General features: G+C 37.1%; 1 protein-coding gene across 1 annotated transcript in view; it reads left to right on the forward strand.

Moving 5' to 3' along the window:
- Positions 1 to 8,685, forward strand: part of LOC149074660 (tyrosine-protein phosphatase 10D-like) — a 403,111-nt gene extending 394,426 nt beyond the window's left edge. Inside the window, exon 27 of the mRNA XM_089247098.1 lies at positions 6,721 to 8,685. Within this exon, the coding sequence (XP_089103224.1) occupies positions 6,721 to 6,752 (32 nt within the window). The 3' untranslated portion in view covers positions 6,753 to 8,685. The remainder of the gene's footprint in view (positions 1 to 6,720) is intronic.
- Positions 8,686 to 26,579: the final 17,894 nt, after the last annotated feature.

Consider the following 26,579-nt stretch of genomic DNA (forward strand, 5'->3'; position numbering starts at 1 on the left):
CTGGTCTTCCATAGGTGTACTAATTGAAATGTTCAAGTCCATAGATCACAGCTAACAGTTCTTTCTCGATCTGTGCATAGCGTGTTTGAGCTGCTGTAAGTGTAGCAGATTCATATGCAACTGGTTTGTTATCTTGTAGGAGAACTGCTCCTAATCCCTGCTGGCTGGCATCCACTGAAACAGTCACTGATTTTTTCACATCAAAATATTGTAGACATGGAGCTTGCTCTATCATTTGTTTTCATTTTTCAAAATCAAGTTGGGTATTTTCATCCCACAGCCACTCAGTATCTTGTTTTAATAGCTGATGTAGCGAGCGAGTTAAACTAGACTAGTGAGGAGTGAACTTGGCTAGATAAGTTATCATTCCAAGAAATCTTTGTAGATCCTCACGACATTTGGGAACAGCAAACTCGTTAATGGCCTTAACTTTTTTGTGATCTGGAGTTATTCCAGTATCAGACATTATATGTCCCAAATAATTGACTGATGTTAAGGCTAATTGTGTCTTTTCAATATTGAACTCAAGATTAGCTTCTCTGACTAGTGTCAGGGTCCGACGGAGTAACTGACAATGTTCTTGCATGGATGAAGATCCAAGGGCTATGTCATCAAAGTATGGATTTATTTCTGGATCATCTTCAAAAATTTCATTCATGGCCCTCTGAAACTCTTCTGGGGCATTGTTTAGTCCAAATGGTAAAACTAAAAATTGATATCTTCCCCAAGGTGTTGTGAAAGTTGTTAAAAATGATGATTCTTCATCAAGTGGTAACTGCCAGAATCCATTTTTTGTATCTAAGAATGTAAATACTTTACATCCTTGCAGCTTTGTTATCAGATTATCGGCTGCTGGTATTTGATAGTGAGGTCTTTGTATGGCATCATTTAATGGCCTTGGGTCTAGACAAATGCATAATTTTTTGGGTGTATTCTCCACAACCATGTTGCTGACCCACTCAGTAGGTTCCTCTACTTTTGCAATTATTCCATTATCACTCATGCGTTTGAGTTCCTCTTTCACTTTGCCATGAAGAGACAATGTCACTTTTCCATGAAGAGCCAATGCCATTTTTTGTGGAGCAGCCACATTTAGTGCATAATTTTCTTTCAATTTAATTTTTACAGTACGTTTGAGTCGTCCCACACCAGTAAAAACATCTGAGAATTCTTTCATAACTTCTTCCAGTGTATCACTCTTATGTGAATTTCTGTTCATTTTCATAAGGTCATTCAATCTTTTAATTAGTCCCAATTCATTGCAAGCAACTAGGTCTAATATAGGGCAGGAGTTCAGAGTTGTTACAAGAAATTTGAAAATTTTCTTCTGATTCTTGACCTCACAAGTTAACAAACACTCACCCAATATTTGAACTACATTATCACTGTAGTCTAGCACTGGTTGTTTAATTTTCTTCATAGTTGGCTTTATTTCCCATTTTAGCAGTTCACTCTTAGGTATAATGTTCACTTGTGCTCCAGTATCCATGGCCCCCCTATGGATCACATTTTTTCTCGTGGCCCCCTGTCCTATCCAGTGCCCCCTCTACCCTTATCCAAGAAGTGAGATACTTTCTATTTTTAATTATGAATGAAATTTCAATAAATCAGATCAATCTCTGGAATCCTGGCTAGAAACGGATTCAAATGGTGGATTATCATCTCTCCCAGGAGTCAAATTATATTGTAAAAAATGGTCTGTGTAAAATACGGGACGATCCAACGAACATGCATGATAAATCGATCCTCCCAACACATCAACCGTTGCCCTGGCGGCCCTCCATACTTAGCTGGAAGTAACAGCTTACACATGAAAATTAGATATAGTGCAGTTCTCTTCCCCCCTCCATTATAGACATGAAAACCCGGGTCATGCCCACATAGACCCAAGGGTTAAGATGCTTCTGGTTCTGTGGACGGATCTGATGAATTCTGAAAGTACACTGTTCAAAACAATTAGGGGAGCAAGCAAAAAAGTGAAGAAAACCGTGCGAGACAGCCACGTATTGGCATACAATGGATAGTACATGCGTATCAATGCACAATACAGAAAAAAGACGTAAAAAAATTTGGAATTAAGCTTTAATTCTTTGAAAATATAGAAAAAAGATGATTTAGGGCAACAATTTGGTTACATGTAAACGATAAAAAAAATACTGTTTAGACATGATGCATGAGTTTTAATAGGGCGTGTGGTCTCCTCGAACAGCTAAGACTGCTGCACACCTGTTTGCCATGGATGCGATGAGGTTATCGATCAGACATTGGGGAATACTGTTCCACTCCTCAAGAAGTGCAATCTGCAAGTCTCGGACAGTAACAGGCGGCCTTGGTCGCACAGCAATGCGTCGTCCACCTGCGGATTCAGGTCAGGAGAGCACGTTGGCCATTCCATACGCTGTATTGTTTCAGCTTCAAGCATGTTCTCCACCAGACGAGCTCTATGCAGTCGGCCATTATCATCCTGGAAAACAAAGGAATCTCCAATGGCTCCAGCGTAAGGGATGACATGAGGTCGCAGTATCTCGTCTGCATACCTTCGTGTCTACGACATTTACGGGCCGTCAAAGTGCCATTCCGAATGATATGCAGGTCCGTACGTCCGCCTATGCTGATTCCACCCCATACCATCCAACCAGCTCGTCTGTATTGTTACCTTTCACGAACGAATGCGGGGTTATTTCGAGTGCCCCTGTCCCTCCATACCAGAACACGTCGGGTATCACACTCCAGACTGAATCGGGACTCGTCTGTAAACAGCACTTGGCTCCAATCTCGATGTTCAGCAGCCCATCTTCTTCGGGCCGCACGGTGGCGTGGGGTCAACGGAATGCAGACCATTGGCCTACATGCATAGAGGCCTCCCTCATGAAGCCGATTACGTACTGTTTGGCTGGACACCCTTCGTCCTGTTGCCAAGAGCAACCGTCTTTGCAGCTGCGTAGCATTCTCTGTTCTGTTTCGACGGGCTGTTAACCGTATATACCGGTCATCAGTTGCTGTAGTGGCACATGGCCGACCTTGCCTTGGTCGACGTCTAACATTTCCTGTTTCTTGGAATCGATTCCACAGCCTTGCAACAACAGTTCTGGCGACTCCAACAGCGTCCGCGACACTACGTTTTGTTTGCCCGGATTCCAGTCTGCCTATAACACGCCATGCCATGGATTCCGGTAAATCACATTGTTGAGACATCCTCAAGTCACCTTGTCTCAAAAAAAAATACTGCGTAATCGAATTTCACAGTTACGGCAGTAAAACAGACGTTTCTGCAACATCCCGATTTCTGCCCTTATCTCCTTTTTCTGGTTTTTGACGTCATGAACTTTGATTTGCATATGAAGTTTTCGTCTTCCGTTTCCTGCTAGGCTTTAAATTATGGATGATTCATTTTATGTTACTTATCGGTATACATCTTTGCGTAATTTTGTTAAAACCATGTGCTCCCCTAATTGTTTTGAGCAGTGTAGTAATATTTTTCAACCATGTTCCATTTTTAAAGCTTTTCTCTTCACAGTTCTCTGACACCCTTCACCACCTGTCGTGGAACATCTTTCTTCTGATTTTCTCCCGTGGCCCCCCTAGAATATCCCAGGACCGCAACGGAGCCATATGGCCCCAGGTTGAGAACCACTGATCTAAGGCATCAATCGATTTTAATTCACCTAAATATGCAGTATCTGAGCCGCTGTCTTCACTGGTGCGATCTACTGTGTTAACTCGGCGAGTATTTATTCTTTTATAGAAGGTTTTTTTCCTAAATAATTTGGCCAGTGATTTTTTCCGCGGCACTTACTTCCGAAGGCTGGACATTCTTTCAGACGCTGTTTTTTCACACACTGTTTAGTCTCTCTGTTCGGCGTTTTCGTTGTTTGCTGGCCGCGACCCTGCTGTGTGGTGTTTGTTCCTCTTTACTGCATCAACCGTTATTTTGCTTTCGCCCATCTCTGTTGCCTGTGCCTTACTATGTTCGCACGTTTTGCACACTAATGATGTCTTGCAGTGTTTTTGTTGATCTACTCGTTTCTCGGACCAGTCTTTCTTGTAGTGCTTTGTCACTCAGTCCTTGGATGATCTTGTCATGGAGCATTCTTTCCATCGGCTGCCCGTAATTACACTCAACAACTGCGCATCGTAGTTGTGAAAAATAGTCGGCAAATTTTTTGCCTTTTTCTTGTTTTATTTCAAGGAATTGGAAAGATGCACAAATGTCGTTCTGATGTTCCGAGAAATATTTGTCGAACTCGCGAAGGAGTTGTTCGAGCGATATTGCAGTGCTTGCCGCTGCGGGTGCAATATCCAAGGATCGCAACTGCTTCTTCAATTCCTCTCCACACACGACGAAAAAGAGCCGTTTTTGTAGTTTCTGCCTCCGAACTGTATTTAAGTACTTCTAAATAATCCAAGAAGTCTTCCTTCCATTACCTCCATGCTCTGGACGGGTTTGCTCCGGCATCGAATGGCTGGATGGTCGGCAGGCTGTTCTCCATCTTTTTCATCGTAAATTCAAAAATACTTGAGTATTTCTCTAACTGACACCATGATATATATTGATGCTTGGCTATTTACTGTTTGGTCTACTAACTATAACGATGAACATAGATTGCTACAACCAGTTAGCATGGCATCCAGAGCATGACTGCCCTTCTTTATTACTATCACCATCTTACAAGGCAGGACGGTGCTGCCATCTATAAATGGTATTAAGAAGTAGATATATTACAGGATCAGGTGTTTATTTTGAATTCAAAACAAATTAAAACTGAAGAGAGGGAAGCTGTTCTCAGCTTTCATTGACTTCAAGAGTGCATTTGATTCAGTGGACCACCAAATTCTCTGGTCAGTTCTTCAAGAGTTTAATCCTAGTGAGCAAAATTAGTTTCCATGCTCGCTGACATATATAAAAACTGCTGCAAGGGTGCGCTGCTCATTACGATATACTGAGGCGTTCAAAATCAACTCTGGTGTTATTCAGGGGGAAATTCTGAGTCCCATTTTGTTCTCACTGTTTTTGAATGACCTCGTAATTCGCTTAAATTCTGCAGAAATAAAAGTTTTGTCTTTCCACAACTCAACACTACGCAGATGAGACAGTATTACTGGCTGACATCCCTATGAAGAACAGCAATTCCCCATTTAAGAATAACAATTGATATTCTAGAGCAATTTTACAGGGACTAAATAAGCTAACGGTTACTGTGAATAAACCAAAAGTCTTGGTCTTCTGTAAGGGGGGATATCCAAAAATGATACTTACCTTGGAATTTTCTTTTCTTCCTCTGGAACATACTATCTGACAAAAAATTATTTCCAAGCGAAGGGTATATCTGCAATACATGCATTATGGCCTATTCTTCTGGGAGTCGAACTCAATTCCCCTTATAGCTGGTTCAAACTATTTAATGGTATGGTAACTTCTATTTCGATCTATGGCTCACCAGTTTGGTCAATACGTTACCTTCACCAACTCCACAAATGCTTCTCTTTTTTTGTTAAGAAAATATTTAATTTGTCAAAATATACTCCAAATTACATATTGTGATTGGAACTCGGATAAACTTTATCTATTACATCTATAAAGTTGATTGTTAAATTGTGGATATGTATTCTCAAAATGCCAGGCTGTAGGCTTAGTAGGAAATCATATTTACAGCAACTCGATCATTGAATCAAAATTTAACTAGGCTTCAGACGTCAAACTGTTACTTGAAAAATCTAGCTATGGGTTTGTGTGGTTTGCTCAGGATCCCAACACAGCTGTTAAGTTTCTGCCACAGATTCTGCAAACATATGTAGATCAAAACCTCCAAATTGATCTGAGTGCTATGGAAAATAATAATAATCACCCTCATAAGTTTCTCAAATTGCATTTGAGACATTGACATTTGTTGAGGATTATGTGACATCAAAAATTGATATCACAATGAATTCCTTTTTCAACTTAGAATGAAACAACGAACTCAAAACCTGGCACCATGTTTTTTCAATTGCTCAATCTATCACTCATATAGACAGAAATATTTGTCTAATCTCGTAAGTCATTTTGATATGAATGGTCTCTTAAAACCATCTCATGAACAATGTCACTCAATTTTCAATTTCATTGTAGCTGCTCAGACTAACTAAAAAGTTTTATTCTCGCGGAAAGTGAGTATGCGAATGAATCCTAGACACAAATATATTTTGATGCACTCTTTGATATATATATATATAAAATATACATAAAAATATCTTTAAAAAAATTGCATTGAATAGGAACATTAGAAAATACTTTATATATATATATAAAATGTTCCTATTCAATGCAGGTTTTTTAAAGATATTTTTATGTATATATTTTTTTTCTTTATTCAATGTATAGTTTATAATGTGTGTATCATGAATGTATTTAAATCAAAAAGTGCAATCCTTTCCTTCCCTCTTTCTCCTATCTCAAATTGATGTATTGTCTCACTTACTCTTCAGTGTATAATATATATTCAATACCACCAAATTGTACTAAGCTCATGACATAATAAAATGTTGTCTGTGTATCTGAATTTGAAAATCCTGCAGTGTGACATAAAAACAGCATTTTTTCATGGGTTGCAAAATCGAATTGTACCCCATTCTATAAAAAAAAACTTTTGCAGAGACTTTAATAGGAATGCTGCTATTTGTATTCTATTTTCATAGGTGATGAGAGTTTTTAACTGTTGTTTTTTTTTTTTTAAATTTCAGATGATGAAGGAATAGCAGAATCAGGAATATGATGATCAGTCGATTTTCCTTCAGCAAATAAGCAATTTAGTGTATCAGGAGAGTGTGATCTTGAATACCCAGACATTCATATTGGCTGGAGTGCACTTATCTCTCTGTCAATGTCTGTTAAGTCAAAATGGCTCATAACAGTTATTCATTTCTCACCAAAATGAACTTATAAGAATAAATATTAGCAGCAGAGAAAATTTTCATTTTGTGCTGAAACCTTAGATTTTTGCTAATTCATCATTTTTATATGTAATTTACTGTTTGTAAAACTATTTGTATAGTGTTATTTTAGCTTCATTTGAAGCAAAACTGTGATAATTCAGATCTTTACAAAATGCCTATATAAAATATGTTGCTATGCAATTCAAGTGCCAAAAAACGTATGGCTTTTAGTGCATCTTTATTGAAATAATTTATAATCATCATGATATTTTTTTGTCATTTGTATGTAGGTGGCCCTTAACTTTCGCACATAATTGGTTCCTGAAAATGTGTACGAGTGTTGAATTTTCGCGCAAAAGTAGAGGGATGTAGAAAAAATTTACATGTATTTTAAAATATTTATTGCACAATATACATAATTAAGTTAATGAGGTGTGTTTAATTGCTTTCAGGTATTTTCTTCATAAACTTGTCAAGAGTTAGTTAAATACCACCCTTTTTTCTTTTTTTCTTGATAAAGTGTTTTATAACATGCTGTATCTTTCTCAATCGCCCTACGCACTTGAGATATACGTTCTCGATTGGAATCACATTCTTTTATGATAGTCAAAAATTTGTCACAATGCATGTGTAGGTTTCATTCATATTTTTGATTGTCAAAGTCTTGACTATTTTTCCTTTTTTCTCACTTTCATTGTGTATTTCATTCAACTCTTGTTGCTCAATTAAGTAGTCATTTAACAGAGGTACTGAGTGAGATTCAATCAACTCATTAACATCTTTGTTGTTGACATCCAAGTTTAGTTCATTCATTAGGCTAACTATTTTATCTGTGATATAGTTTCCAGAGTTTCTCTTCCGAATTTATAAAATCATTCATCATTTGTGGGCATAATTGTTTCCAGTAACCTTTCATTGATGACTCTCTTATTTCAGCCCATTAGTCTCCAATATTGTTAATTGCATTCCATATATTTTTTCCAAAAATCTCTTTATGTAGGTCCACCTTCCTGTCAATTGTCTTGATTCATTATTGTTCTCATATAATATTGTATAAACGTAGCTATCACTGTTTGGTCCATGGGCTGTACGAGACAGATAGTACTGGGAGGAAGAAACAATATTGATTTCCAGGTATAAATTCTGCAGAGATTTTGGTTGTCATGGAGCATTGTCTAAAATTAATAATGCTTTAAATTGTGCATTTTTATCTTTATAATATTGCTTAACTGCTGGCACAAAATGAAAAGTGAACCAATTTTTAAATATTATCAACAAAAATCTTAGAAAAATTGAATTTTTAAAATGTGCGAATTGTGCAAAAGTCGAGGGCCGCCTGTATATGTATGAATCTTTTATAAGTTTTTACAAGTTACAAAAATGTTCAAACATGTTATAAACATATTTTTATACAGATTTTTTTTATTATATGCTTATATATTATTCTGAAAAATAATTTTAAAATATTTTTTTTTTTTTTGAAACTTCTCCATACATTGGAAAGGTGCGTACAAAATGATTTCGTCCAATCATTAATTTTTTTTAAATTATGTACAAATTCCAAAATATTCCAACATGTACCAATTCATTAGAAACTCTGCAGAGAAATGTTTAAATGAGGTGCATGTACAGTTTAGTACCCCATTTGTCAAAAACTATCCTCCTACAATGAACAGTAAAATGTAAAAAAATCCTTTTAAAAAAAGATGGACAGTGCCCATCTGGTTCCCCTTGACTTATTTACGTTGGAACTTGTAATTTATACATTTTGTGCTGTGCTTTTGGAAGTGATCTCAAAGGATCATCCTTCTTAAAAAAAACTTACATATCTTCATAATTTGCTGTGCACTGAGAAAGATTTGACAGACTGGACTCTGGAAGACTCCTAAAAAAACAATGTATGATATATTGTGAAGAGACAGAAAATAATTATCTGTGGTTACACAGCAGTATGTTTTTTTGACACAAAATTTTGTTTTTGTTACCAAGTCACTTCTGTCATTTTGCCTTGGCTCTATGAGTCAACCTTACAGATACTGATAGTGCTGTGAAGACATCAAAGAAACATTTGATGCACAGTCACTAACTGGTAATTAAGGAATTGTATATTTATTGAAATTTATGTTATTAATTATGATTTTAAAGACCACTTTCCTAATTATATATACACTATCAAGCATTGCCTGTGGGATCTGTGTGACTAAATGATTGCAATTATAATCACTTGTCCTACTTTTTTAAATTGAGTCCATGGGTGCCTTGTAAGTGTTATACATGTTCCTTAGTAATTTATTTAAACCCAGAATCCTCTTTAACCCTAACAATTATGGGGACAAAAAAAGGACATTTCTGCAGAAACGTAAATTTATATGCTCGTGTGCTTCAACTATGGGAGAAACCATGTGCTGATATTGTAAGAATACATTGTACTGTGCTCATCTTTAGCTTTAATCGTGGAGTTTGTACATCAAGGAATTGAATTAATGTCTCTTGCACTCATCTGGATTTTTCTTCCTTTCAAACAGAGCACAACTTGGGTCTATCGCCATGGGCAATTTATTACCTAGTGAGTTGTGCGGAAAGTGTAAGTGTCAGTCTGAGTGTGTATCTAGTGTTGTGTCTCATTTTACTCATCTGGATTGGATCTCGACCATGACTCCAGTAGTTGATTTGCACTTGGCTAATTTTTTTTTTACCACGACACCACAGTCTCGAATAGATTAGCACTTAGTACTATCTTCAAATATAATGAACCCACCAGTGAAGTTTCATAAACATGGTCTGAATTTTTGATGGAAAAATTCTCTTCTGTCTCCAAACAGTCTTCAAGTTCTAGAACCAGAAGGCAGCAACTAATACATCAGAAAACTATTTTAAATGCAGATTTACATTGCTCTCTACTTCCTGTTTCTGAAAGTTTGACTTGTGTGCATATTGTTTTCTGGTGCATTTGTTGCTGGTTCTAGCATATGAAGATGGGAAAACAAATGCTTCATCAAGAATTTGGTTATGATAATGAAACTTCATTGATGTTTTGGGGGTTTCATGGTATCAGAAGATGCTACTTGATACTAATCTTAAGGAGGCATGGTGGTTTCAAGCTAAAAAAAAAGCTACTCAAATAAAAGCCAGCTGCTATAGATAACACAACAGTAACTACAGGTGCCATGGCCGAGATCAATCCAGATAAGTATGAGAGGCTTATAGATCCAATATCTTAATGTATGAAATCCATAATCACACACAGCCAAAGAGAGGTGCTCATAATACAGTCAAACTTTGTTAATTTGAAGCCCAAGGGAACAAAGAATATTCTCAATCTTCATGCAGGAATGTTCTCATTTTGTACTGGTAATGTAGTGAATTCATTGTTCCAGGTTTACATACATAACTAGACAGTATGTACAGTACTTGATTGGACAAGTTTATGTGCATTTGTCTAAAATATCTGTGCAATCAATATTTTTGTTTTAGATGTTTTAGTTTTTGAAACACAAGGAGAAAAAGTATTTTGGCATTTCAGGAGGTATTCACCTCATCACAGGCATGAACTTTAGTTAGGCCCATGAGTCCCTCCACTAATATTTTCAAGCCCTCTCAATATTCTGAGTAACTGTACGCCTGTGTACTTAATACAAATTTTTCACGCCCAAGAAGTATCTCTTAGAAGACTAAGTAAAATTACAATCATAATGTAAAATTGGCTTCCCAACTTATGCAGGTGCAGTTGATAAGATGCTCATTACTCAGATATTCTAATTTTTAAAACAAATATGTATGTGAATCATACTTAAATCCTCTAGTAGCATACTAATATCTTAAATTTTATACATTTTAAATATTTTCTGACATTATATATAATCCTAACAATCATTATAACCATCTTTATGCATCATTTAAATGTTTCATTTGAAACACAAATTATTCATTTCTTATATTAGTCTCATCTTTTCAAGTTATAAATGTTTTGTTTTTGTGTTGAAACAATTACATTTAAAGGGTAAACTTTCATCATGATTGAATCAGTATTTTTATAAAAAAAAAAATAATTATATAGGCTATATGGTTTTAAATATGGTATTCATGTTCCTAATTTGAAAATAGTGTTGATAAGAAATTGCAGATAACAAGTATGGGAGAGAATATTATATAAATTTAGTTTGCACAAAAATGTAAACTTGAGTAGCTAAGTTCCATAATTGATTTTTATATGATTATTTCTTTAAGGTGCTCTTCACATTTGTGTCAGTTTACTGCTTAATGTTTTAACTTATATTGAACTGTATAGTATCTTATAGCTAAAATTATTTGTATTTTATTTTTGTGAACATATCACAAAATCATAATGGTTTTGTTTCTATATTTTTATATATGTATGTCAAATAAAATTTTTGTATGTAAAGTTGTATTTTCTGACTCATTCTTTATTTTTTGAATTTAACTCTTTTAATGATCTTTGAACTACTTTGAACATTTTCAGGACAGTGCTGTTGATTGGCTTGCAAACCTTCACAGCGCTGGTGTCGAGTATCGGCTACACCCCTGGGGGAAAAATTTCACTTTTTACATTAACCAACTTTTAGCATGGTAGCACAGAGTCGTAGTCGGCGCCATTTTGATATTTCCATTGTCATCATGCATTGCTCAATAAGATTCTCATAAGATTCGATAAGATTCCCATTTCGTTTTTTTTTTGTATCCTGTGTATATAATATGACAAGCGTTAGATAACAGATAAGAGATGGCATGGGGCCACCTCATTGCTTTTAAAATATACCTCCATCCTAATATGTGTACATTCATCCACAGAAACTTCCCCAACTTCTAACCCGATCACGTCTGTAATCACAAAATTTGTTGATCGTGACAGTACCCAATTGTCCAGGAAAAATATGTAAAAATTTTGTATGTTATGTTTCATTTTTCCTTTTCAACACAAAATAGTGTTCCAGACTCTGCCATGAAGCTGGGCTGGAAGAGATCTAATTGACCATGATCTCGTTGTTTCGTGGACCGATTAAAATTCTAGATGGGGCCCACCAGTGGTTTGTGCACTCATGTGATTTAAATGCTTGCATAACATGTACAGTGTGTCCCACAATCGCCTGACTGTTTTCAAAATGGGAATAGCAAGAAAACGGTGACAGCAGATATTAGTCATTCTTGAAAAATGTAAATGTGCGAGGTCATTACTTTCAGCTACATCATTCATGTTTCAAAGGATTGTACAGTTATTAAAATAAAAATTATCCTTTTATATGGACAACCTGTGCCCAAAAACTGAATTAAAAAGTTACCCTGTCTCTCTTCTGATGCCAACAAAGAAATTTCCACATTTCCAAGTGCAATATTCGCAGAGATATCTGAATTAAAAAATCGGAGAAAAGTTGGGAAAGAAGCGTCCGTTAGTTTTTGTTGCTTTCTCTCCCGATTTTTGGGTTAAAATATCTAAGTTAAATACTTAGAAACAAGGAAATTCTTATTAATTAAACTGCTTTTGTTCCTTCCATTTTTGTTTTTTTCCCTATGCTGCTTTTATATTGAAAGCTACATATAAAATATAATTGTATAGATTGCATAAAAATTCTTTGAAAAGTTACTTTAGTATTTAAAAGGTTAGAATAATACATATTTTATAGATTTTCTTCTGTTATACAGAAATCAATTTTTGTGAAAATTTTTCCAATGGTTTCCAAAATTTGGTATGTTCATGAGTTTCCAGATAATTTTATTTATTATATTAAATTGATTCTAAATACGAATCAATGTAGGATTTGCTGAGTGGCAATTGGATTTTTTTATTAGAATTAAAAATGAAATGAGCAATAACTAATATATATTTTATTGTGGTCTTTTGTTTCTATATTTCATTGCGTATATATTATGCCGTATGGGGCCATTCAAGTATTACGTAAGCAGATTTTCAGCCATTTTTGACCCCCTCCCCCCCTCAGCAAAATTTCGTCAGCAGCCTAGAATATTTCATATCTTCAAAAAGGGGTGGTTAATGACGTAAGCAACCTTCACATCCCCCCCCCCCGTCATCAAAAGCCAGCAAATCCGAGACCCCCCCCCCCCCGATGCTGACGTAATACTTGAATGACCCCTATATATATTATGCCTCATTTCTTGGAATAAATGCGGCATCTGGGAAGATGCGAGAACTTCATGAGTTCTGAAGATATTTTGGTTAATGATTGTGAGTGTCTGAGTTCGGAGGCGGCTCCATATGCATCTTTCAGGATAGCTGTGCCTGCTGATGTCGGCACAAAGTTAGTGGCAGACAGTTCTTTCTGGCCAGTGGGTGTTGTGGTACGACGGTTTTACATGCCTATACGTAAGCTCACTAATGTTCAAGCAGACCCGGAAACGCAAAATGTAAGGATTGATCAGACAGCTCAAATGAATGCATGTCGCAATAAGTCCAATGGTATTAGAATGCACTACCAAAATGTGGACTGAGATCGAAGTCAGTTTTACACTGCTCTCTTGGCCGATGATTATGACGTTATTTGTTTAACGGAAACGTGGTTGACTGATAGCGTGTGTGATTCCGAGCTATTTGATTGCAGATATGTAATTTATCGCCGATATCGCCGCATCCAACCACATGTAAAGGAGGTGGCGTTCTAATTGCCGTTGATAAAAACCTGCAAAGCACTGAACTGGCTACATGGTGGTGTTCCGCAGAATCTATGTGCGTTCGTGTCAGGCCTCCCGATCATCACACAGTCACTATTTGCAATGTTTATTTCCCACCTGAATCTGTAAGTGCTGATTATATCAAATTCTTTCAAGCTGTTGAAGAAGCATTCCCTGTTTCGAAAATGCATGAGCTTATGATCATTGGTGATTTTAATATAACCAATATTGATTGGTCAGTGGATCCACCTTAACCTATATCAGTTTGTGAAATTGTAAATATTTTGTTTGATATATAACCTGAATTATCATGGGCTGAAGCAAGTTAACACAGTGCTAAACGCCAATCTGCGGCTTCTCGATCTTGTTGGCCACAATCGGATATCTTACCGTATTGAACACTGTGAATGTCCCCTAATTATAGGAGATAGACACCATCCGTCAAATTTTTCTTCAAGTTGAACGCCAGACGAAATATATAAAATATTGTGGAATAACTTCCTATCAGTTCAGTTGGGCCGACTTTGTTAAACTGTTCCACTTGCTAGGAAATTTGAATTGGGACAGTCTCCTTCACATTAATGACGCTGACTCTGCGGTGAGTCTATTCTACACTGGTGAAATAAATTAAGAGAATTTGCATATTTTATCGAATTTCATGAAACGAACTCAACTGAATATAAAACCACTGCTTCTAGACAAAAATGCAAATCTTGTACGTCAAATACGTAAGCGTACACGTGTGTGTAGGCGGAGCCAGTAGAGAAACAGGCTTTATAAGCGCGTAAGTTAAGACGCATTTCGTTCGCTAGCACACCTCGGCGAATTTCTTGGTGTTATTTTGCAGCAATCGGTTAATTTCAAATTGTAACAGTAAAAATGGGTAACCACCAACGTTTAGATGATGGAATGAGGTGGCGAATTGTGGGGAGGCTAGAAGCAGGCCAATCTCAAGTCCAGATTTTTAGAGAGTTCAATTTAACGCCCAGCGTCGTGTGTAACTTATGGAAACAGTTCCAGGATACCGGATCCATCGAGAGAAAGCCTGGGCAAGGTCGTCCAAGAGCCACGACGGCCAGAGAAGATCGCCATTTGTCGATTATAGCGAGGCGTAACAGGAGTGCTACAGCTTCTCAGCTCTCTCGTGACTTGTATGCAGCCACAGGAACCCGTGTATCAAGGGTGACTGTTTCCAAAAGACTTCATGAGAGAGGGTGTTTGCAAGAAGACCTGCTGTTTGCGTCCCGCTCACTTCTACGGACAGGAGAATCCGTTTGTCATGGTGCAGAGAGCATGGAGATTGGAGTATGGATCAATGGGCAACCGTTCTCTTCACAGATGAGTCCCGGTTCAGCCTAAGCACCGATTTTCGCCGTACGTTCATATGGAGAGAACCAGGGACCCGCTACCTACCCTCCAATGTCCGCGAAATCGACCATTATGGCGAAGGAGGTATAATGGTCCTGACAGGCATCATGTTGGATGGCCGCACACCTCTCCATGTCTTTGAAAGAGGCAATGTGACTTTTAATGGACGATAACGTGAGGCCACATAGAGCTCTCCTGCTCGACGATTTTCTATAGAGTGAGGATATTCGCCGGATGGATTGGCCAGCCAGATCTCCAGACCTTAACCCTATAGAGCATGTCTGGGATGCTCTGGGGAGGGCAATTGCAACTTGCAACCCCCCTCCGGGAACCATCCAGGGAATGAAAACAGCGTTGCTGAACGAGTGGGACCAATTGCCACAGGAAATGATAAACAGCCTTATTTCAAGTATGAAATTACGCTGCGAGACCTGTATATCTGTAAGAGGAGACCATACCCCCTATTAACCCATTTTTTTGTTTATTCTGCAACCGTTGTTTCATACCTTCCGACTGCAACGAGTGTTACGCATGGTCATGCGTGTGCATATATTACAATTATTGAATGGTTATTTGTTTTGTATTGTATCAATGTATGTACATATCAAATTTCATTAAAATCGGTACAGTAGTTCTAGAGATAAGCGACCAAGTCTGCATCGGGTACTCGGCTCTTGTGTTCCACAAAAGAAAGCACATCGACGTAAATTGTATTTGTATTTGTAAATTCCCTCCATGGTTCAACAGTGAAATCATTCATATCATAGCCATAAAACAAGTAGCTACGAAAAAATATCTTCGTACCGGGAGTGTGGAGTCTAAACTTCACTTCTGTTTGGCCAGACGCTTATGCAAAGAAAAGATTAAAACTGCATATAGGAACTATTTAAAACATATTGAAGATGGTCTTCAACGGGATCCTTCATTGTTTTGGCAATTCATGAAGTCCAAACGGAAACGTGACATTATTCCAAGCACAATGCACTTTAATGGCACTACTTCATTTGGCCAAGAAACCGCTAATGCCTTCGCGGATTACTTTGAATCTGTGTTTACGACTAGAAATATTTCTTTACAGTCGAGTTCACAAAGGCAGTTTTTGGCTTAAACTGACCTCTTCCATCTCGTCCATATACAGTTTAGGGAAGCTGACGTCATCCAGAGCCATCGGTCCAGATGGTATTCCGGCTTACGCAGTCTAAGGTTGTGGTGAATTGGTGGCACGTCCGCGTTAACAATTATATTTAATAAATCATTGTGTGTGTGTGACAGTACAGGTTGCTTCCCTTCGTCGTGGAAATTGGCAAGCATAGTTCCCATTCATTAAAAGAGTGACCCATCCCATGTAACTAACTACAGACCAGTTTCGATTCTAAGTTCGTTCATCAAAATTTTATAGAATCATTGATTTATGAAAAACTGTATTATCACTTTGCGCCTTCATTGAGTCCATTTCAGCATGGTTTTGTTCGCAAACGCTCAACTGTAGCCAACCTTGTGAATTTCACCCATGATCTGTTGGTTTCTCTTCACAATGAGGAACAGATAGATACCATATATACAGATTTTGAAAAGGCTTTCGATCGAGTAGATGATCATGTACTCTCAACGAAATTACGCTCGCAACTTTGTTTGTCAAATGAATCTGTTATATCGGATTTTTTTCTATTGAGAACACGGCACCAATATGTTATGGTGCAAAAGAGATATTTTAGCTTTACAATAATATTTATGAGACCTATGACCATTTTACTCCTTATATGAATATCGTTCAACACTTTGGCCAGTGATTCGAATAGGGCGTACAGAGCGTGGTTACCTTGACCACAAAATAACCCTTATCAACGGGGAGTGCTAGTGTTCCATCTTAACATTTACCACATGAAAAACAAGTAAAAAGAACCAAATCACTACAAGTCACACATACACATTTATAATAGTTAAGATAATTAAATTTTAATTACTTTTCTTCCTCAATGAGATATTTTAACAATACAGCAGAATCATTTAAAATACTTCAAAATTGACATTGAGCAAAGTCTCTTATAGCAGAAAATAAATGCTTTTCCAACATCAACATTTAACAAACCTTTACTTTAAACAGCGAAACAAACATATTAAAATAAACACAAATGGGTGCATTGCCATAGCGATCATTAGCATTGAGACACATTAAAGAAATTTCTACTTAACTGAATAATTCAACGGGGGGGGGGGGGGGAGTTTGATCTAACCTCAAAGAAATCATGATATTAACAAAAATTTACAAATTTTCGGATCACCGCCACGAACTCAAATGAAATGTTGAATGAGAGAGAGAACAAAGAGGAAATACCTCACATACTCACAAATTCCGAGTGACTCGTCGTTCTGCCACCCAGGGGTCAGTGTTCCTGCCACAGTTCTTGGATCTCGAGTCAAGTTCTAGGGACATCGGGAAACAGGCGGCCTATCCTAAATAGGACAAAACTCTCCGGATCCTTCTCAGGCTCTGCTCTGGACATGGTGACAGGCTTCAGGATTGCCTCGGCAACAAAATGGAGAAACTACTGCGGTAGCGAAAGCAACATCTCGCAAGAACGATTTCACATTACTAACATCAAATTAACCGCGTTTTTCTCGACGAGAGAAAACACGGAAGACTGAACCAAGACTGACCAACGACTAACCAAAACTGACTAAGGAATGAACAACCCACCGACGTTTCGAGGGTATAAGTAAAATGAAAAGTGGGCGTGGCTTCGAAAATGCGCACACTTTGATTCGTGGAGTAAATTTTTATGACATCAATTTTGACCAATTAAGGTGAAAGGGCAAGTCTAAAATCCGGACAAAATAACGCCCTGAACGAAACTTTCTTCCTACGGGGCGACTCTTCTGATCCCAAGGACAATGCACTAAATGTTATACAAAAAGGAAAACGCTTAATTACATACACACATCATTAAAAAAATACAAAACAAATTTGACCATTAGACGGGAAATTAATTCCGCGTTCCAATGATAGGTCACATGACATACTTTGACGCATAATTAATGATACAGGAAGAATTTCGTCATATGACAAAGAAAATTAAAAAAATTAATTAACACATGATTTTAAATTCAAGATGACACATAGAATACACTTTCTTGAATTATCTAAATATCTTCCAATCAGAATTATTATTCAAATTCAACGTTAACAAATATCAACGGCACGTGTGTAAGTTTCCATTTAAAAAAAAAAGAAATTATTAATCAATTACTTCACAAAATAGATCAGCATGTATGTCTCATCCTCCAGAAAAATTCTGATAACGTTGCAAAAAGTTTCAAACACGAAAAGCGGTAATTTTGTGTGTTTCCCTCTGCAAAAAAATAAACAAACAAACAAAAAAATATTCTCTCCGCGTCACCTTCGTGATCGGAAACGAAAGTTCGAAAAATGGCAATCTCCTGCATTACTATCCTGGAACAAATTTAAATTTTTACAAACTCTTAATTTTTCCAACAAAGATGCCTCAAAATCGGTTCACTGTTGACACCAAGGAGCAAAATAATTCCAGGGGATTAATTTAGAATAATCGGTCAAGATATCAGAATCGTGTCGAAAATCAAAAATTTCGAAAACACATACCGTGTGTACAAAAAATAGGTGTGTAACCTACTCGTTTTCCCAACTGAAAAAGGACAACAAACTAATTTTCTTACAACACAAAACACATGACACATATCTACTATTTGACACATAAATATGATATGAATAACTCTCGATTATAAAAACTTGTCATATGTCAAAAGGGGGGAAAAGTGTGGCATGACTTTTCCACCTTGACATATTTATAGCCTGGTTCACTTCCTATTTGAGTGACAGAACAAACACCGTTACGCTGCCATCAGGACATCTTTCTAAACCATATACAAGCACGTCTGGTGTTCCTCAGGGGTCCAATCTTGGTCCGTTACTTTTTCTCATCTTTGTAAATGACTTACCGTTGTATCTTCAAAATAGCCGTTGCCTCATATTCGCTGATGACCTAAAATTTCATCGATCAATTCAATCCATAGAAGACTGCTTGGTTCTTCAAAATGATATATTCCATTTTAATGATTGGTGTCGTGACAACAATCTCGGTCTGAATGTTTCAAAGTGCAGTGTCGTTTCATTCACGAGAAAATTACATCCATTGCTTTACGGTTACACCGTAGATATAGCAGCTATAGAAATAAAGAGCATGGAAATGGATTTAGGTTTAATTTTCAATGGTGATTTGAACTTCAGCGCTCACGCGGAAAGTGTCTTGTCAAAGTCCAACTTGGCTTTTTCGTAAGGTTGTCTGGGCCATTCACCTCAGTTCCAGCGATGGTACGACTGTATTTCGCATACGTCTTACCCTCACTTGAGTATGGCTCAGTGATATGGGGCCATATTCCTGCAGTGATGAGCGTACGTATTGAACGTGTACAGAAAAAGTTTTTGAGGTCATTATTCCGGAAGACCGTCCCAGATGCGCCTACTTCTAATCTCCTTTTTCAAGGTGAAAACTTTCGATAGCAGACGTACAAAGCGAGATCTATCATTCCTTCACAGTTCTTCACGGCAGAATCGATGACTATTATCTGACGAGCCTAATTAATATCTCCGTGCCATCTCGCGAGCGACGGGTTCATAGTTCCCGAAATGTTTTTTATTTACCTCGTGCACGCACGAACATTTTAAATGCTTCACCAATTTTGCGAGGATGCAAAAATTATAATACAGGTGAATTCCCAGATATTTTTCATAAGGATTCCATGTTCTATTATATGAATTTGTATATATTTTCTTGTTTTCTCATCTATTTTCGGTTCTTCATTCTTTATTTTGGACGTTTTGTTTTCCTCATATTGAATTCCCAATGTGTGCTTCCGCTAACGTGTAAATTCGATGAATTATTTGCTTTTCTATTAATTTTCATTACTTGTATTTTTAGTATTCTTTTGTCCGTGTGTTTCCCATCTCTGTAATTGGGCTCAGCCTGTTGAGATGTGTAAATAAATAAGCACCACACATGAACGTATGCGTCTGTTAAGGAGTTATTCTCAAACAAGTCTTGGTTAAATAACTGCATCTTTAAAATCTATCTTCCCTCTGAAGTAATCTTCCCAATGACGTGATTTGTTTAATTTATGATGATATAAATTTTACGCTCCCTAAAGTACATTGCGTTGAATAAATGAAGACAATAACCACAGGGCCGTGTGAATGACAAGTCCAAGGAGACAAAGATAAAATAGTTAATTAATTCTTTAATTATTAGGCTACTCTAAATAATGACAATATATACGATTTTTACATTAAAAGCTAGGATTGTGCATTAAATATTTCAATTTTATGTGACGAGTGATTATTTAACATTGGTTCGTAAAGGCGGAAGTGTGACTTACACTTTTTACTCCTTATATTTTTTTCCTCGGCTATCCGCCTACTCATATTCAATAAATTTCATCTCATTCGCTAATTCCGATTTTCTTTCCTAAATTTTCTTTACCAAACTTCTCTTCACTTTTCATTATTGGATGAAATTTCCCTATGGACGTGCGTTTCATTGGCTACTACTATTCCTTTGGTTCGGTTGACGTTCCTGCGGGAACTATTCCTGGCTTTTACGTGTATACAAAATTCTGACCAGCTGCAAATATTATTGAAATATGAGCGCGGCCGCTGAATTTTATTACCATATTCACCTTATGCCGATTTCTTTCATAATGTCCTGCACCCTTTATATACGATTCATTTCGGTCCCCATATTTATAGATCTGTTTATCACTACTTTTTATACTAACTTCTTTGATTCTGTATTCCTTACGTGCTACGCCCCAAATTTATAGGTTTCTTTCATGATCTTTGGACTCTACTTTTTCTTTGGGACTCTACAACCTGGATAACATCTGGGTGGTATGGCTTTGAATTACAAAATTTCAAAGTTCATCCTTTCATACTACTATCCCTCGAACGATACTATTATTTAACTTTTGTGCTAATTACTTTACACACACACAATATAACACGTCGCTGTATTGGAAAAAAAAGAATAATCAATATATATATACACTGGTGTAAGAAATTAAGAGAATTTGCAGACTTGGTCGATTATCTCTAGAACTACTGTACCGATTTTAATGAAATTTGATATGTACATACATTGATACAATATAAAACAAATAACCATTCAATAATTGTAATATATACACACGCATGATCGTAACACTCGTTGCAGTCGAAAGGTATGAAACAACGGTTGCAGAATAAACAAAAAAATGGGTTAATAGGGGGTATGGTCTCCTCTTACAGATATACAGGTCTCGCAGCGTAATTTCATACTTGAAATAAGGCTGTTTATCATTTGCTGTGGCAATTGGTCCCACTCGTTCAGCAACGCTGTTTTCATTCCCTGGATGGTTCTCGGAGGGGAGTTGCAATTGCCCCCCCCAGAGCATCCCAGACATGCTCTATAGCAGTGGTTCTCAACCTTTTCTTGTCCATGGCCCCCTTTCAACCATTTTTTCATTCTTGTGGCCCCCTTGCGAACATGAATAATTTTCTACTCCCCCTCCCCCCCCCCCCGTTTTCCCATTAGAAGATAATTATTCAAAAAATTGCCTGAAGTATAAATATTTTTGAATTTAATTTCATAAATTTTTAATTTATGAAAATAACGAAAAAGTAGAATAAACATAATAGAATACAGTAAAAATAGAATAAATCCCTTGGGGTCACAAAGTGTCTGTATCATCGTAATGTTACTTTTTGTGAAGTTTATTGTTTTGTGTTTTTCTCAGTTTGATTTGTATGTTTTATGTGTTGTGTCAGTCCAATTAAAAAAAAATATTTTTAATCAATGTAAACTCTTGCGCTTGAAGACGGCACAATGTCATCAAGTTACTCTTTACTGGATGAAATTTTTATTATTTCCAAATTAGTTTTTTTTGTGTAAAAGATTATGGTTTCATTGAGAAATGTCAGTTGTAGCTTCCAAAATACGCATTCTTGTAATGATAAAAATCGCAAAAAGTGTTAGCAAGCAGTTATATTAATTTTATTCTCTTCGTGCGGATAAAAATAGTAAAGAGGGAGTCGCCATACAAATGAATCACAATTGAAAAGTTCAATCTTTCACATCGTTTTCAACAATAATACATGTATCAAGAATATAAGTTCATGTTGTAGCCCTACTATGAATTTAAAAAAATGAACTAAAATACGTGTGAAAACTTTTTAAATATTTGTTTGAACCATTCATTCCAGAGAAATCATGTACGCAGTGACAAAACTGTTCGTGTGAACATAATAATGATTCATTATCAGGATTTCAAGCCCATCGGAAAATATAAATAATCAGATTTTCAAATAAGAAAATTATCAGTTTGTTGACTTCAATTTCGATACGGTGAAAATCTGATACTTCGTTGGATGACAAGCTCCCTTCAAGTGGCTTTTTGGTTCATAATGTGACCGCTCTCTTGCAGGCGAATGAAGCAACGTGCGTGTTGGCTTAAACACAACACAATATTTCACATAACAGTCCGTACTATATTTCATATACAGGGCGCATAGGTAACGGGGCATATGGCATTTTACTGGTAAACCATTGGTCCTAGAAGCATACTTCCAGTTGGAAAAAGTACCCGAATAATGTGTAGTACTCAGATATTTGACTCATGTTGCCAGGGGTTACATAGTTATTAAAATAAAAATGTTAACTTTTTATGCGGACACCCTGTGCCCCAAAACCCAATTGGAAAGTTGTTTCCTGGTCTCCAACAAAAAAAAAATCAACGTGTCTAAGTTCAAATTTTCACTGAGATATTCGAAGAAAATTGGAAAAAACAGCATTGAATGCTGTTTTTTTCCCAAATTTCCTCATTTTTCGAATTCGCATATCTCGGTGAATATTGCACTTAGAAACGTGAAATTATTTTAGTTGGCATCGGGAAGACAGAGCAACAACTTCTTAATTGGGTTCTTTGGCACACGGGGGCGGTATAAAAAGTTTTTTTTCATAGCTATACAATCCCTTACATGAATGACATATCTGAGTTGGACACGTGATTTGGATACTTTTTCTAGTTGGGTATGTCTCTAAGACTAATGGCTCACCGGTAAAGTGCCATATGCCCTGTTACCCATGCAGCCTCCAAATACACGTAAAAAAATAGCTTGAAACGAAATACAGACAACTCTCATTTTAACAAATACCATTATAACGGGAAAAATATCGTTTTAACGAAAATCCCTCGGATAGGTTTACATAGGAACAATATAAAAATCTGGAATTCCTTTGTAACGAAATTTCGTTATTACGAAGTGATTTCTCAAGTCTCTTGGAGTTCCGGTCTAATTGGGTTTGACCAAAGTGTAATATTAATAAAGGGTCTTTAATACACTTTGGGTTTGACCGTATTTCCCCCAAAAAAATCTGACATTTTTGCAGTAAAGTAATTCAACTTCGGCAATTTGATCTGAAAACAGTCCTTTTTATAATGATTATGTCCTTTTTACTTTTATAAATTTAGGTTGGGCGTAAATGCCTCGAAATTCCACTTGTGCGCAAGGGGATTCATGCCTCGCTCTCAGTTTTACGACAAAATTTCACATTTATGAGATGTTTGACTACTGGTACGGTTAATCTTTATGTAAATAGCTTTCAATATTAAAATATTTCATTTATGCGAAGCACAATTTCAATTATTTGACATTTTCATTTTGATCGGAACTCCAAATCTTTGGCATTTAGACATCATTTCCAACTATCAAATCCAAGCAGTTTTTGCAGATTGTGAAAACGCGTCGCTGAATTGGTTTTGCATGCGTATTATCAACACTAAAAACCATAAATTTTAGATTGACAGATACAAAGAGACGCATTGAGTGGGTTATGGACATTTCAAAGTGAAGACTCACGTGAGAATTTATTGTACTTTTTTTAGAAGTCAGCAGATGCAGTGAGTCTCTAATAAACGGATTTAAATTGCGCCTTTTGTCATACGCCTTTTTAGAATTTTTTTTCTAATGTCCACAACATTGTTCTTACAGGATAGGAAAATTGCATTGAAATTATTTAGGATGCTGCAGGTCAGTTGCAGGGCAGTTAAAAGGAAGCATTACAGTATCGATTAAAAAAACTTTAAAGGTGTGGTGTCAATCTTAGAGGAAGTCCCAATACAGGGACGGCTCGAGCTTACCTGCCACCCGGTTGCGAAGCCTCATGTGCCGACCCTAGTAGTACCTCGAAGCCCTCCTGCCAGGAGGCTGATAGGACTTCGATGAAGGGCACCTGGAGATAAACCTAATTTTTTTTTTTAGAAGAAAGCAGCACATCATTATTTACCGTGCAAAATGTGCGTGACCATACGTCCCGCTTTTGAAGTAGAAAATTTTTTGTCTTTGGTAAAATAATTCTTAATAAATGCCAGATAACTTGATCCTTCAAAGAGCACTTATTTTTGTGAGCCATCATCACTTATCCTGTAAAGATAGTATTTAACGGAAATAAGAAAATTTTTCAAAGGTGTTTCTGGTATTCCAAGGGCCGGACAAGTGAAAAAACAAATTTTTCCTTTGCCTTCATTTGACTATTGTGGATCAAATTCTGAGTGAGGGTATGGGCCCCTAGGCTGGGATCTTTTGCAAGCCCCCTCATAGTCAGATTTCTCACGGCCCTTTCTATAGTTAATTTATAGCCTGAAAAAGCCAAAAAATTATGAGAATTATCCCGGGCTCTTGCGGGGGCCATGGATGAGGGAACCAAAATGCACACATGACCCTTGTAATAGAGTACATGTATGAATGAACGCCAGCACTTTGCCACTGGACTTATCCCGTTGCCGAGATCTCTTCCAGCCCAGCTTCGTGGCAGAGTCTGGAACACTTTATTTAGTGTCAAAAAAAAAACATACAAACTTTTTTACAACATATTTTCCCCGGACAATTGGGTACTGTCGCTATTAACAAATTTTGTGGTGATTACAGACGAGATGGGATTAGGAGTTGCAGAAGTTTCGGGGTTTAGTTAAAATGAATGTACACATATTAGGATGGAGGTATGTTTTAAAAGCAATTGAGCGCCCCCCCCCCATGCCATTGCATCTGTTATCTTACACTTGCCATATTATATACACAGGATACAAAAAGAAAAAGAAATGAGAATCTGATTGTGAAATAATATATATATATATATATATATATCCACGGAGCGAGTCATCTCGCTTAACACCTTATTGGTGAGCAAATGGGTTTGATAAGTTGCGACTAGAAGCCAGCATCAGTTTTATTGGGTTGAGTTCACTCGCTCCGGTGGATTTGATGAAAATATACAAAATAGAAGTATTGTGTGGGGGAATATATACAATTAGGGAGTACCCGTAGCATCTCGCTTAGCAACTTATTCGGTGAGCAGTAATAGCGTACAGAGGTGGCGCTTGGCCATGCGACCTATTGCGGCCACACGGGGCACCGCTTAAGAGGATGCTAAATCCGGGGTGAACGGGTAAAAAAAAATTCCATTGGCCAAAAAAAACCAAACTATCGGCTCTGGAGGGGCTCAAAATCCGAAATGAAGGGCCGAAAAAAGTTTTGTTAGGAATTGTTTGGATAAATTGTGAGGGAGGGGCATGACAGGGCTCCAGCTTGAGGCTCGGGACTAAATCCTTATAACTTTACTTTTTTCACTCTATAAATTAACTGTAGAAAGGGCCCCGTGGAAAATTGGGCATGGGCCCCACGAAAGATTCCCTGACGCCGGAGGTAGGAGCTATGGAGGGAGCAATAGGTAGGAGGCACAAAAAATAAGTCCCACACAGGTACAGATTTTGTCTCGAGCCGCCCAGATAGCTTACATTCTTTGATATTACGATCAGAGGCCTTGTCTATTTTCTCAACGTTTCCGCTGTTGAGGAAACGACATCACCCAAAAGCGTGATGTCGTGAATTTTTACTGTATTTTGTTGTCTTAAGTAAAGTCTACCCTGCCGCCCCTTACAACCTGCCGCCCGAGTGCGCTGCACCCCTTGCACCCTCGCTTAAGCCGCCCCTGTCTCAATACATTATCACAGCAGTGTAGTTTTAAAAAATTAAATTTCGCGGGTATTTTTCCTCATGTATGGTCTCTTGGAGTTCGTTATAACTGAATTCGACTTTATTTCTTTTCAGCAGAGGCAATAGATTGGCACCCCCTTTCAAAATTCATAAAAAATACCCCAGAGCAATCATTCTCTATTCGATTTTCATAAATGTATTCCCCATCAGACCACTCAGTGCTGGCTGAAGATAGCTTTATGCTAAACTAGATGGCTATCCGTTTGTAATTGCATGATGGGTTGATTTGCGTGATGGGTTTTTTACAAGCTTTCAGTTTTCACCCATCTACGTCTTGGATTACATTTACTACCAGCATTCAAAAGAATCTCAATGAATGGTCAACAAATCTTTGCCTGTTTTCTTTATGGCAGCCCTCTTTGAATGAAAAGTCTGAACACACACAATTTTCTGTCTTAACAGTTATTCCATTTCGTTTAAACCTCTTCTATAGTTTGTGTCAGGGCCTACTGTCACCCCCAAGTCGTAAAACCACCGAGATTACATGAACCACTTTTTTTATTTCCTTCCTCATGTTAATGTTACTTGAATGGGGAAA

This window comes from Pholcus phalangioides, unplaced genomic scaffold (assembly GCF_987345545.1).
Source record: "Pholcus phalangioides strain wild (caught in Gottingen) unplaced genomic scaffold, Ppha-v1.0 ptg000017l_1, whole genome shotgun sequence".
In the NCBI taxonomy this organism is placed as follows: Eukaryota; Metazoa; Arthropoda; class Arachnida; order Araneae; family Pholcidae; genus Pholcus; species Pholcus phalangioides.